Source organism: Pezoporus flaviventris, unplaced genomic scaffold, assembly GCF_033815535.1.
Source record: "Pezoporus flaviventris isolate CSIRO_AGI_PZ_B2104156 unplaced genomic scaffold, CSIRO_AGI_Pfla_v1 ptg000007l, whole genome shotgun sequence".
Lineage (NCBI taxonomy): Eukaryota > Metazoa > Chordata > Aves > Psittaciformes > Psittacidae > Pezoporus > Pezoporus flaviventris.
Window position 1 is genome coordinate 55,385,957 of NW_026892555.1, and position 13,694 is coordinate 55,399,650.

General features: G+C 35.9%; 1 protein-coding gene across 1 annotated transcript in view; it reads left to right on the forward strand.

Annotated features, from left to right (window-relative positions):
- Positions 1–13,694, forward strand: part of CDH7 (cadherin 7) — an 80,325-nt gene that overhangs the window by 61,996 nt on the left and 4,635 nt on the right. Inside the window, exons 8-11 of the mRNA XM_061448860.1 lie at positions 3,292–3,428; positions 5,363–5,484; positions 7,741–7,858; positions 9,995–10,246. Coding sequence (XP_061304844.1) covers positions 3,292–3,428; positions 5,363–5,484; positions 7,741–7,858; positions 9,995–10,246 — 629 coding nt within the window. The remainder of the gene's footprint in view (positions 1–3,291; positions 3,429–5,362; positions 5,485–7,740; positions 7,859–9,994; positions 10,247–13,694) is intronic.

Sequence of the window (13,694 nt, forward strand, 5' to 3'; positions counted from 1 at the left end):
GGAAGAAAAAAAAAAATAGTGCAAGTTTATCTATACACTTGTGAACCTGCAATGTACCTTGTCAGTGGTACTGCCAGCTCATATGATATAAAGCTGTCCTGCATCTGCTATGATATACATCAGAGCCAGATTCACCTAAAATTAGAATGTGTTAAGGAGGATTAATGCATAATACTTTTCATGATCTATTTAAGAAGTTTAAATTGTTAATCTACAAATAAGTATTCCAAATTCCAAACACTGGATTATATTGATTAAAATTAGATTTGATACAGTTCAAAAAATGTCAAAGTTACAAGATCAGAAACAATTAAAACCTTGACAATACTGGGTGGGAGGAGGGGGAAGCAATAAATATTTTGAAAATAAGAGGTTATCATGTGAGGACCAAAGAATTATTTATGTTCGAGCTAGCATAAATAAAGGATTTAAAACTCCTGCAGCTCAAAGATTTTTAAGTCTTAATGGCTGCAAGGAATTAAAGGATTAAAAGTATTTAAAATATATATATATTTTGAATTTGAATATGGATACGATACTTATAAATAAATTAAAGGAAACTGCTTGCTTCCTGTGTATAAATTTTTTTTTCTTGTTTCATAAGAATCTATAATCTAACTTGCATAACTTGTTTGTTTCCCTTCCTTCCTTCCCTCCCTCCCTCCCTCCCTCCTTCCTTCCTTCCTTCCTTCCTTCTTTCCTTCTTTCCTTCCTTCCCCCCTCTCCCTCCCTCCCTCCCTCTTTTCCTCCCATCCTTTCATCCTTTCTTTCTGACTCCCTCTGTCCTGCTTGTCTCTCTGCCTGACTCCCTCCCTGCCTTTTTTCTTGCCTCCCTCACTCCCTCTCTCTCTTCCTCTTTTCTGCCTTTTTTTATTATTTATTGATTTTTTTTTTTCCTATCTTTCTCGCCTTTCTTTTATTCTTTAGTCTCTTGCTCTTTCTTACTATTTTTTTAAAGAAAGGTCTTTGGTTCTTCAAATTGCATAGTTATAATGTTAATGGTTAGGAAATCTGAGGGCTGTCAGGAGACTGAATCCCAGCTACAGGGCCTGCCATGACTGACTATATAGCAGAGGTCTCATGGGAAACTTGCCATGGACAAAACAGCTGAAGAGCACTGCTGACTAGATAGACAATAGTGCTAGCATGAAATAAAGTCAAAAATAAACTACAGTTAAAATAAAATAAATCTATGTTGTGGTTTAAGCCCAGCTGGTAACTCAGAACCATGCAGCCGCTTGCTCGCTCCCCCCCTTCATCTTCCCCTGCTCCTGGAGGGATGGGGATGAGAATTGAAAGAATGTAACTCCCACGGGTTGAGATAAGAACAGTCCAGTAACTAAGGTATAACACAAACCACTGCTGCTACCACCAATAATAATAATGATAAGGAAAATAACAAGAGAAGAGAATACAACTGCTCACCACCCACCAACTGATACCCAGCCCTACCTGAGCAGTGATCTAACCCTTCCGGGTAACTACCCCCAGTTTATATAGGGTGCATGACATGCTGTGGTATGGAATACCTCTTTGGCTGGTTTGGATCAGGTGTCCTGTCTGCTTCCTCCCAGCTTCCCCTCCTCCCTGTCAGAGCATGAGACTCAGAAAGTTCTTGGTCAGAGTAAACATTACTTAGCAACAACTAAAAACATCAGTGTTATCAGCATTGTTCCCAGGCTGAAAGGCAAAAACAGCACTGCAGCAGCTACTAAGAAGGAGAAAAATGACTGCTACTGCTGAACCCAGGGCAAAGCCTGAATACATGAAAATTGATGCTGCTATTGTTGTGGCTTTTTATTTTGTTCTCTCTCTTCATTCTCTTCTTGGGACATAATATGGCAAAACAGTTCTAATTATGTAGCAAGCCTCTGCTCTAAGATTTTGCAGCCAAGAGAGATAGATAAAAACACAGTAACAGAACAAAATAGGAGTTTATATATTACAACAGAGAACAAACAAACAGTGTCAGAAGATCATTATATCTGGGGAGTCCCATTTTTGAACTGCCAGAGAGGGACTGCATGCAGGAGAGGGACTCTTCATCAGGGACTGTAGTGGCATGACAAGGGGTAATGGGTTCAAATTAAGCCAGGGGAAGTTCAGATTAGGTATAGGGAAAAAGTTCTTTACTGTGATGGTGGTGAGGCACTGGAACAGGTTGCCCAAAGAAGTGATAAATGTTCCATCCCTGACAGTGTTCAGGTCCAGGGTGGATACAGCTTCAAGCAACCTTGTCTAGTGGGAGGTGTCCCTGACAATGGCAGGGAAATTGAAACGATCATAAGGTAATTTCCAACCCTAACCATTCTATGATTCTACGATTCTATGATTCTGTGAAACTATCTTCCATAATTCTTTCCTTCTACCTTGTTCAGATTATTTGGTTAAAGTTTTATCAGTAATCTATCATCAGTATGACAGTAGTTGCAATGATCTCACTTGGTCTGATTGAGACATTTTAATTCACCTTGTGTGTAGGGAAGAGCTCTGCAGTACATGCTTGATCTAAATGAGAGTGTGAGAATCTGACCCAATATTAGATTAAATATCAAGAATATTCCAGTTGTAAATCTAAATCTGCCTAATCAACTGTCCCTTTCTCTCAAAAGGGTTATAAGCAAAACACCCACAGAAATTTTGACCTTTTCCCCTATGCTATTTTCTGTTTGCTAAGGAGCTCATTTCCCCTTCCTAAAGCAAATTTGGAGGAAAAGATATGTTAAGCCAAAGAGGTAAGGGCATAAGCCTGTGTTTGTCTAATGAAAGTAAATCACCAAGAGCTGACAGTGATGAGAAATAATCTCTTGACCTACTCTGCATCATCTCTCTCTTTCCTGTTTTCTCTCTTTCTTCCTCTTTTTTATCATCCACTTTGGCTGACTCAGGACCTCTTCTGTTCACACGAGGAAGGACTGTACACAGACTGACAGCCCCCATAGGAGCAATGCCAGGATGGTACAGCCATGTAGCAAACTTCCATCTCTCCTTCTCCTTTTCTGGGGCTCGGGAGGGTGCTATTCCATGACTAAATGAAAATTTGCCTTACAGCAGAGAGGAAGAAAGAAAAGAGAGGGGAATACCTATAACCTCAGTTAAAGAGGACACTATAACTGCACAGGTCATTGTGTAATTCTCTCACCTATGCATACTCTCAACACCCCAGAGAAAGTGTGTAGATCAATACCCAAAATAGTGAAAGAGTGGAGAACCTTTCTCACTATTATTTTTTTCATTTTTACAAGTTGTACCTAAACATAAATCAGAAGTTTTCTTTCATTCTTCACATAGGTACTCGATAGACCGAAACACAGACCTGGAGAGGTATTTCAATATTGATGCCAACAGTGGAGTCATTACAACTGCCAAATCTTTGGACAGGGAAACTAATGCTGTTCATAATATCACGGTTTTGGCCATGGAGAGTCGTAAGTAGCAATTTAAATATTTTATTGGATGTTTATGTGTAAAACTTCAGGCTTAGCTGTGATCAGCAGCACTCTAAGAAAAATTATGACAGGTTAATAGCATGGCAAATAAAAATAAGTTCTTAGTGTAAAAGACTGTGATAAAAATTAGAAACACAACAGATAAAGTATTTGCTCTTTAATTCTCCTCACACCTTCATAGTCTTTAGTCTTCTGAAAAATAAGAACAAAAAAGGGTGAGATATGTTAAGTCAACAGTCTCAGACCAAGCATCATTAGAGGAAAAGTGACACAGAATACAGAGGAGACCAATTAACCCATTTTAATGATGACACTCAGAGTTGGTTGCTGTTGGTCAACAACAGCATTCCTAAAAGGCATGAAAGAAAGGGATATGGCTGCTTGTGTGGTTTAACTTTCCTAAGGTAAGACTGTAGATATATTGTACTTGGTATCTTTTCTCTTGTAAAATGAAAAGTATTGAAGAATCAAACCACTGAAAAACATAAAATGAGAATTCTATTAATGCAAGTTTAAACCTAAACTTGCTTAGCTGTGAATACATTCTGTAAAAAAATATCTATTTTTGCCTTTATATTCAAAGAAATTGTTTCTTCAGATTTCATCCTTATTATTACTCTGTTGGGCTGTGATAGGAAGAGTTATCCGTTCTCTAGCATGCTATTTTAAAAATCCTCACTTTTTGCTTGTGCTGAGGTTAATTTAGTTTTTAATCTGAAAGCTAACTTTTACATTTGGTGTCTGTGCGAATTTATCTTGTATTCTCAGGAGAGAATTTTGGTCTAGGAGGCAAGCATGGGAACCAAAAATTTTCCTGGGTAATAACAAAACTAACAAGGCAGCCAAGTGACACAAGTGAGAGTCTAGGAGCACAAGTAATACCCTACAACGCTTTAATTTATGTTTATGGCCTGCTTGGCTTTCAATAAGCTTAAATCAGCAGAAGAAAAAGTTGCTGGTGGAATTTGTTACTCCTCTGGTATTTCAGATGTGGGAAAAAAAAAAACAAAACAACAAAATAAATTCCATTTTGTGATCTATGCTTGGATGCACTGGTTTAAATACTTACTAAATACTTACTAAAATGTGGTTGTAATACCCTATAAAAAGATAGATACATTTATGAAGGTTTGTATAGTTTTTCATTCTGCCCTGCTGTATCACTAATATTACCACTTGTGGTAAAAAAATAATACAATATCTTTTTTTCTGCTCAAAAACAGAGGTGTTATCTAGAAAATTTAAGTAAAGCACACACTGATGTCCTTTATACGTAGTCAAAAAATATTTACTGTTTAAGATTAAATTATGACATTGAACCCTGAACAGATTTGTATATTAGCTAAAGGTGTGCATCAGTTTAAGAATGTGGTTAATATTTAAGGTGTTCAATGTGTTAATGACAGTGTTGAAATACTTAGTTCTGTGTGACTTTAAATACTTTGGGATTTGCTTGGGTGTATAGTTTTCTCTTTTTTTCTGTTACACATAGCTGATGGAATTCTGGTTTTAACTTGTTAATATACTGATTGAAGTTGCAACAACAATGTATTTAACCCATAATAACCATGCTATTCCCAATATTCAGAGCACTGTTCGGGATAGCTATACCCTTTGGCAATGGTTTTACACCATCTTGCTTTTATCTTTCCACATGATGTGTTTCAGTGATGTAGATTTTCAGTTCATCCCTGAGACTAAAATCTTAGTTTAATTGAGGAAGCTGGAAAACATAAATATTGTTTCCACCAGGTACAGAAGATCAAACCAAGACTTTCTTTGTCTTTCTAGGAGGCATTGTATTTGATTTGACACGTATATGCAAAAGAAGAATGCAAATGAGAATGTGCTGACCCAAAGAATAATTTGCAAGAAGATTTTCTTGATTGTTTTATTGCCTTCTTTCTCCATAGAGAATCCAGCACAGATTGGGAGAGGCTATGTAGCCATAACTATCCTTGACATCAATGACAATGCCCCTGAGTTTGCCATGGAGTATGAGACAACTGTCTGTGAAAATGCTCAAGCTGGTCAGGTATGACTTGATAATTTTTAATGTTTATTTTTAGCAGATAGGCAGCTATACATTGTGAATGCCTTCAAGATGAAATAGAATCGTCTTATGGCAGTAAAAATGATGCTTTGATGAGCAGCACAAGCAATATTAATCAAACCATGCCATCTAGAGGGACCTCGACATGCTTGTGAGGTGGGCTGATGCTAACCTCATGAAGTTTAACCATGACAAATACAAGGTCGTACACCTGGGTCAGAGCAATCCTAGGCACAACTACAGGTTGGGCAGAGAAGTGATTCAGAGCAGCCCTGTGGAGAAGGACTTGGGGGTGCTGGTCGATGAGAAAATGAGCATGAGTCGGCAGTGTGAGCTTGCAGCCTAGAAAGCCAACCGTATCCCGGGCTGCATTAAAAGGAGTGTGACCAGCAGGTCAAAGGAGGTGATCCTGCCCCTCTACTCTGCTCTCATGAGACCTCACTTGGAGTATTGTGTACAGTTCTGGTGTCCTCAACATAAAAAGGACATGGAACTGTTGGAACAAGTCCAGAGAAGGGCCACAAGGATGATCAGGGGACTGGAGCACCTCCCATATGAAGACAGGCTGAGAAAGTTGGGGCTGTTCAGCCTGGAGAAGAGAAGGCTGCGTGGAGACCTCATAGCAGCCCTCCAGTATCTGAAGGGGGCCTATAGGGATGCTGGAGAGGGACTCTTCATTAGGGACTGTAGTGACAGAACAAGGGGTAACAGGTTAAAATTTAAACAGGGGGAGTTTAGATTGTATATAAGGAAGAAATTCTTTCTTGTTAGGGTGGTGAGGCACTGGAATGGGTTGGCCAGGGAAACTGAATGCTCCAACCCTGGCAGTGTTCAAGGCCAAGTTGGTTGAAGCCTTGGGTGAGATGATTTAGTGTGAGGTGTCCCTGCCCACGGCAGGGGGGTTGGAACTAGATGATCTTAAGGTCCTTTCCAACCCTAACCATTCTATGATTCTATCTTCACCATACCTCTGAAGAGAAAGACTCAGGCATAAAAATTGTTAGTTTAAGGGACTGATGAAACATCTGGGTTTTTTACTGATCTAACTGACACATTTTGCAAGACTCACCTAATTTTAAAAACTATTAAGAATGCATACTTCCTCCTAATTTTACTGGGAAGTGGAAAGTCATGACATGGAGGTTTTTCTCAGACAAAAGGCCTATAATTTCTAAAAAGTGTACTTATTTTTATTTCCCTTGAGAAGTATGGTCCATAAGTCCATAATTTCATAAGGGAGATATATTCTTACCATATTCCTCAGTGCCTTTAACTCCCTTAATGTTTTTCAAATAGTCCTAGACTCAACTAAAACTACCTGGTATTGTTTATCCTAGGTATGTCTTATATTTGGACTTTTCCCTTCTACTTTGTAAGAACTCAGAAAATAAATATATTATCTCATTCTCTATTCTTTCTCCCAGAAAACTAGTGAATGATTCACCTACGTTGATCCCACATATTCCCTGGGAGACTTTGCACTTTTGTTTCTCCCTGAATATTGCCCTATTTATGGCAGGTGATGTTATTGCACATTTCAATTTCACAGCATAAATTTGATCCTTAAAAGAAAACACTATGATTATTGTTTTGTGCTCATGAGAAACACAGAATATGTGTGTTCTCATTGAACTATTATTTTTGGTTCTCCTGGGATCTAGTCTGAATATTCTGAATATCTGTGAATATTCATTTTTTATGGATTGTAAACAACGGTGAAACTCTTTTTTAGGGGCAGATTTTGACTGAATTTTAGAAAATAAAATTGGAAAAAAAAATCCAGTAATTATTAATATAGTAATGACTTGGCTTTTTATTTTTCATATTAAAATAAAAAAAAGTGCATGAATTAAAATACCCAAAGGGATATTTGCTTCCTTGTGAAAGTTTACAGCATGGATTTCAGTCATTGATAACTACATAAAGGTCCATGCACTTCTACTGCCAAGCAGTTTATACTCCAAGGTCTGTTGAATGACAGGACCTAAAACTTTCTCATAGTGGCTGCAAATCCTTGCTTTTGGACAATATATTTGGTACAGGAAAAGTAAAGAGTCATGTCACTGTTTTTGGTTTTATAGTGTCTACACATGCTTAGGAGATTAGAAAGAAAAAATGCAATATGGGTAAGACTCAAGGAAGGATTGATACTTTAATAAGTATTAGAGGAATTATACAGTGTATGTGCATTTGTTTCTTACCATTCCAAACAATGAACCCTGATGTACCTCAAAACAGGTGATCCAGAAAATCAGTGCAATTGATAAAGATGATCCACCGAATGGCCATCAGTTCTACTTCAGTTTAACAGCAGAGGCAGCAAATAACCACAATTTTACACTGCAAGACAACAAAGGTAAAGGCATTTTTGGGGAGTAAATATTCACCACTAACACCTTCCAGTCTGAATATATTGTGCTGATTATTACCTACATAAACCTCTATTCTGGTAAGGAAGCAAACTGAACTACAATCAGCCTACAAAATAGACTATCTATAGAGTTGTAAAGGAAATTAAGTTGTTATTTGAATTATTTAAAACCTTGAGCCAAACAAAGTAGCTTCAAATATATATATATATACTTTTATTTCCAGAAGTCACTCTTCTTATATTTTTTCCTTGTATTTATAGATTTTTATCTAAATTAGAGTTAACCTTGGGGTCGCGAATGAAAAATGTCCAGGAATTTGTTTTATTAATATAACTTAGTGCATAAAGAACAAGTGTTGCTTTTCTGGTTTTGTGTTTGTATGGGGTTTTGTGTTTTTTTGATTTTTTTTTGATTTTTTTTTTTTTTTAGAAAACCAAATATTTTCATTAAGTATACCACCTATTGAAGAATCTTTTTGATAATGGAAGCTGCCTACAATATCTATGCAGACATCTTATGGTTATTTCCCCAAAGACTTATACAAAGACTCCCATTGACATCATGTTTCTATTAGCTAAAATATTTGAGAACATGCTTCTAATTGGTGTTCTCGTTAGTTGTATTGCATAGGAGGCAGCTGGGCATGTGTCAGTCAATTTAACTATTAGCTGAAGCAAATAGAACTAAATAGACGCTATGTTACTCTTGCTCTTTTATGGATTAGTACTAAACCAGAGCTACAAAGCCATCCTTATTAATAAGAAAAGAAAAACAGACATATGGTGGACTAAAGGATATTGTTTGTACAGACAGACTTTGAACAACATTCACTAAGTATAATGTGACCTATTAAAGTTCTCTCACACAGTTATTTATTGCTTTACCCTGCATGTAGTTACTGAGATGCTTAATTTTCTTCATATGAGCAACTTGCAGTTCAAAACTAAAGACTGTAATAGTAATAATGATCAAAATAATCAAAACATTATTATAAAACACTTTCTATGCAGAAGTCTGACATTGTTACAAGTACTGTGAACTATTTAATGGAAAGACAGGCCCTCTTTCAGAGAATGTATAATTGGAAAAAAAAAAAGTAATAACAGACTTCTGTAATGCCAGTAAAAATAAAAGGATTTGCAAAACACAGCAACAATTGCCTCTTTTGATGTTAATTAATTTTACGCATATCTCATATGATGCTGTATGAAGTGCTTTCATGTTTTGCCAGATAGGTCGTAATAGATGACGCAATAAGGTAACTTTACAGGACTATAAATATGTCTGTCTATAAGTAGATAGCTCAGTAAATAGATAGATAGATAGATAGATAGATAGATAGATAGATAGATAGATAGATAGATAGATAGATAGATAGATAGACTGACCTTCTCTATACATTCTAGGAGATGTAACTCCCTACTTCTCAGGAGCTGTCAACCTGTATTGAACACAGTGAGCTTTGTATGTATTTTCTAGAACACAAGGACTTTTGAATCACACCTCAGAGCAGCATCAAACCATGCATTTTAGGTGGATTATAGTAGTCATCTTGACACTCAGATGAGACGAAAACAAGTGCATTAGGGTTACACATTGCAATTACTTGTATTTGTGTACCAAATGGATCTTTTTTTTCATTCAAAAATATTTCCTTGGTCTTCAAACTTCTTCTCCTGTTAATTTGTTCATTCCTTACATTAGCATGATATCTATATCTGTAAATAACTGAAATAGAGCCTTGGAAATTAGACCTGAAACATGTACATAGATAACCTGATTACAACAGGGTAAATTTTTGATTTAGGGTTTTTTTTTTATAGTGAGCTCATCTTCAACTATCTATCAAGAGTGTGAAACTGTGAGCTGAACTAAAATTAAACAGGCATCTGCAATTTTGAAAGTCATTTCTGAAAATTGGAAATCTTTTGTGTAGTTAAGTATTGTTCCTCATCTGATTCTCTCTGCAGCATCAAAAATATATGACCAGGAAAGATAAACTTGTTGAAATAATATAAATGTGTTTAAAAATCCTTTTAAGTGAAAGACTGTTTTATTTATAGGCTTGTGGTTTAGAAAAGTTTTGTAATTTATATTTCTCTTTTTATTCCTTTATCTAGATAATACTGCAACAGTATTAACCAGAAGAAATGGTTTCCGAAGACAGGAACAGTCTGTCTTCTACTTGCCAATATTCATTGTGGACAGCGGATCACCTTCACTTAGTAGCACTAATACTCTCACTATCAGAGTCTGTGATTGTGATGCAGATGGTATTGCTCAGTCATGCAATGCAGAAGCATATATCTTGCCTGCAGGACTTAGCACTGGAGCCCTGATTGCAATATTGGCTTGTGTATTGACACTGCTAGGTATGTTATTTTCCTGTTACCTCTATTTTCCATTCAATGTATAGTAGTGATAAAGAGATAGATAGATAGATAGATAGATAGATAGATAGATAGATAGATAGATAGATAGATAGATGTGTACAAAAGCTTCAACACTGCTTCCTCCTCCTCCCCCACCTGATTTCTGTAAACCGGGACACCTAGGATTCCAGGCAGACCAGCATTTTTTATCATGAGGCACACAAATTTTTAATTTGGGATTTTCCAGTTCAGATACTTTGTTCACATATCAAACTGCCTCCAGACATATATATATGAAGTAATAGTAAATGAAAAACAAAGATCACTTGCATCAAATGTCATGTTTAAGAGATAGAGTGTTTGGATTAGCATACTTACTGTATCAGCGGTACCAGTATGTGTCCTTTTTTTCAGAGGAGATGCAGCTATTTATTTTTTAACTTTTATTGATTTATATAGAGCAAATGACATCCAGAAAATACAACAGAGGTAATTCACTAAAGGAAATAATATATAGCTGATTATCTTCCACAGAATGACCTTTCCTTAGTTCTGCAGCTGGCAGCAGTGGGGTTTTATGTTGTTTAATTAGATAATAGACACTGGAAAATAGTGGAATAGAGTCAACATTCTAGTTTTGTTAACATTTCTTATCCCATGCTCAGCCTTTAAGCAACATGACTGCATGGTAGTAACAAAGGCCCAAATTAGAAGTAAAGACGAAGGATCATCCTGCATCTACAGGATGCAGTTGAGTAAAAGTGCAGCTTTCCTTATTGTTGGAAAGTTCACATGTTAACAAGAGTACCAGTTCAGCACACAATAGTTCTTTGAGTGTTATTATTAGTAGAGAGATTTTTGTATTCCATGGCAGTAAATACCAGTCTAAGGGAAAAGAGTATACCAGAGTCTCCTCAGGTTGGTATAACCCCAGGGGTGATTTATCTGTCACTGTTACTGAAGTAATTTGAATAGGTCAAATCAAGAGACTTTTGTCCACACTCCTATTCATGGCATTATCTCATCAATGTATAAATATCTCTTCTTATTGACTTTGATTCACCTTTCTGTGAGTTATTGGAAGGAAATTTCTCTTCGGCTACAAACATTTCTAAAAGAGACAGAAAAAGAAATCCTCTTGCATTGTTGTTACAGAGTGAGAAAAATCATTACTTCTGCATTGAACCCAGCCAACTTACTCAGGAGCTATGTATAAGCAATGGCATTTACAGAGTTTTCCATCTTTGTGACAAAAACCCCTAACAGCAAAAGATTGTTTAAACTCACTCAAGACATGGTTAGGCTTAGGTTTAAGGAGAAATGGAAGGGAATGATTGCCAAAAGTTTTAATGAATATTTTTAAATGCCATATTTCTAGTAACATTTCTAGGCCATTTATACAAATAAACTTTATTTGGACATGAAACTAAATGATAAATTTTGAAAAAATGTACAAGAGATCCTCTTATATCAACTGGCATAGGCATCAGTAGTAAAACTTTGGTCTAATGTACGAAAAATTCTGTAACAGTAGCAATTCAATGCATCCCAAATTGAAGCATCATCATTTCTGTCATATACATAGAAAGAGAGTTTACAAAGATTATAAATGGTTGTAGATGCAATGCAGCCTGGCCTGGCAGTAAGCTTTTCTTAAATAGAAGCCATAAAGTCTTAAAGAAGACAACTGAGTGGAGACACAGTATGTTACCAGGCAATAATTGGCTTATTCTACTCTTTAAACCAGGATTCAAACACAACAAATAAATCAAGAAACTTGAGGTTTTGTTCTGGTCATTTTTTGTGTGCTGAAGAAGCTTTTCATAAAGAATTGAGGAAAAGCTTTTTGAATAATGGGCTGTGCACTGTCGAGGAATCTTGCATATGACCAATTCACCATTGATTTTATTTGTCAAAGAATTGGACTTCGAAACTCAGCTCTCTGAATGCGTCACCATTGTTTATTCAAATAGACATTTGTATGTGCTGTCATCACTTCCAATATAAACTGCTCCTTTTGGGTAAAATTCAAAGCTGCAGGCAGTTTAATCAGTGTTTGTATGTTAACCCTGGCTTTGAGTCCTGCATTTTGGTTCTTGCATCCTGCTGCTATATTTTTCCTAGCCAGGTGCCAAGGAAGAAGTGCCTAAGCATCACTGTTGCCCAGTAAAATCAGTCAAATGTTGTTGCTTGTCTGGTCCCAAAGCCTTTCTTCTTCTCTCATTTGTTCCTAGATACATTTTCTGGGATCAGCTGAATGCTGAATGCTTTCTCCTTTTATTATTTTTTTTTAATCTTCACATATATATTCTTGAAAAAATAATCCTGAAAATCCAGTAGCACATCATAAAAAACAGGTTTCAGCTATTGGCAAGTGATTGGAGAGCTGGGACCAAGGGTGCAAGAGTTTATCAGTGACAAATGGAGACAGGCTACCAAATTGAAATTTTTTTTCTGGCCCAAGGTTCACACGCAGCACAAATCCAGTCATGTTCGTCACTGTGAGCGCCAATTGTAAAGCAGAGGAGGCATGAGATTTACATAAATATCATGGATACATGCGTTCTGGCACTGGTATCTTGAATTCTTAGCAAGCTCTTATATTCCTAAAGTTAGTATGATGTGGTTTGGTATTTTTTCTTGCCCCAAACATCCTTTTGTCTAAAAAATAACCGTTTGTCTTGACCAAGAGTCAGATTGTCTCAGGGGGATTTCTTAGTGTTATTATTTTTACTTAAGCAACTTATCAATTTTAGTTAAACACAATGTTTTCACTAATGCTAAGAAAGAAGAACGTTACTAAATCACACTGATTCATTATAATTGCATATAACATGGTGTAGACTAATTTTTCAAACTAAAATAATTTTTAAAAGTTAAAAACATTTTACCAAAATTTTTCTCTCCTCATATTGACTATGGAGATTAAATTCTAAATTTTATTCCACAAAAAAGTTGCAGTGCTTTGTTAATTACTCAAAACTGCTTTATAATTATTCAGTCTGCAAGTGCAGTTATGTTTTAAAGACAAAAACTAAAAAAAATATAAATAAATTCTTTCAATTTATTCCATAAAAAAGCATATGAAAAGGTAGGTTTTATTCATTTTAGACTGTATATAATTTTAGAGAATTAAGTAGAAATTTTCTTAACTCCTCTGAAAATTATATAATAATTTAAGTCAAGGTAATTTGTTTTTTTCCAGTTAACATCTTCCAGACATGATAATTGCTTTTGTAACAAGTGTTTAGCATAAAATGTGTACATAAAATCACACAGAAAAGAATGTTCACCTGTAGATAGCCCAATTCTATTTGAGAGGTTAAAGATTTTCTTTGCATTGAAACAATGATAAGCTAGATTGCCATAATGTTTTTCTCACAATTTTTATTTTGCATACTTCTAGATATAATCTGCTATTACTTATTTTCTTAAAAACACCAAAGAA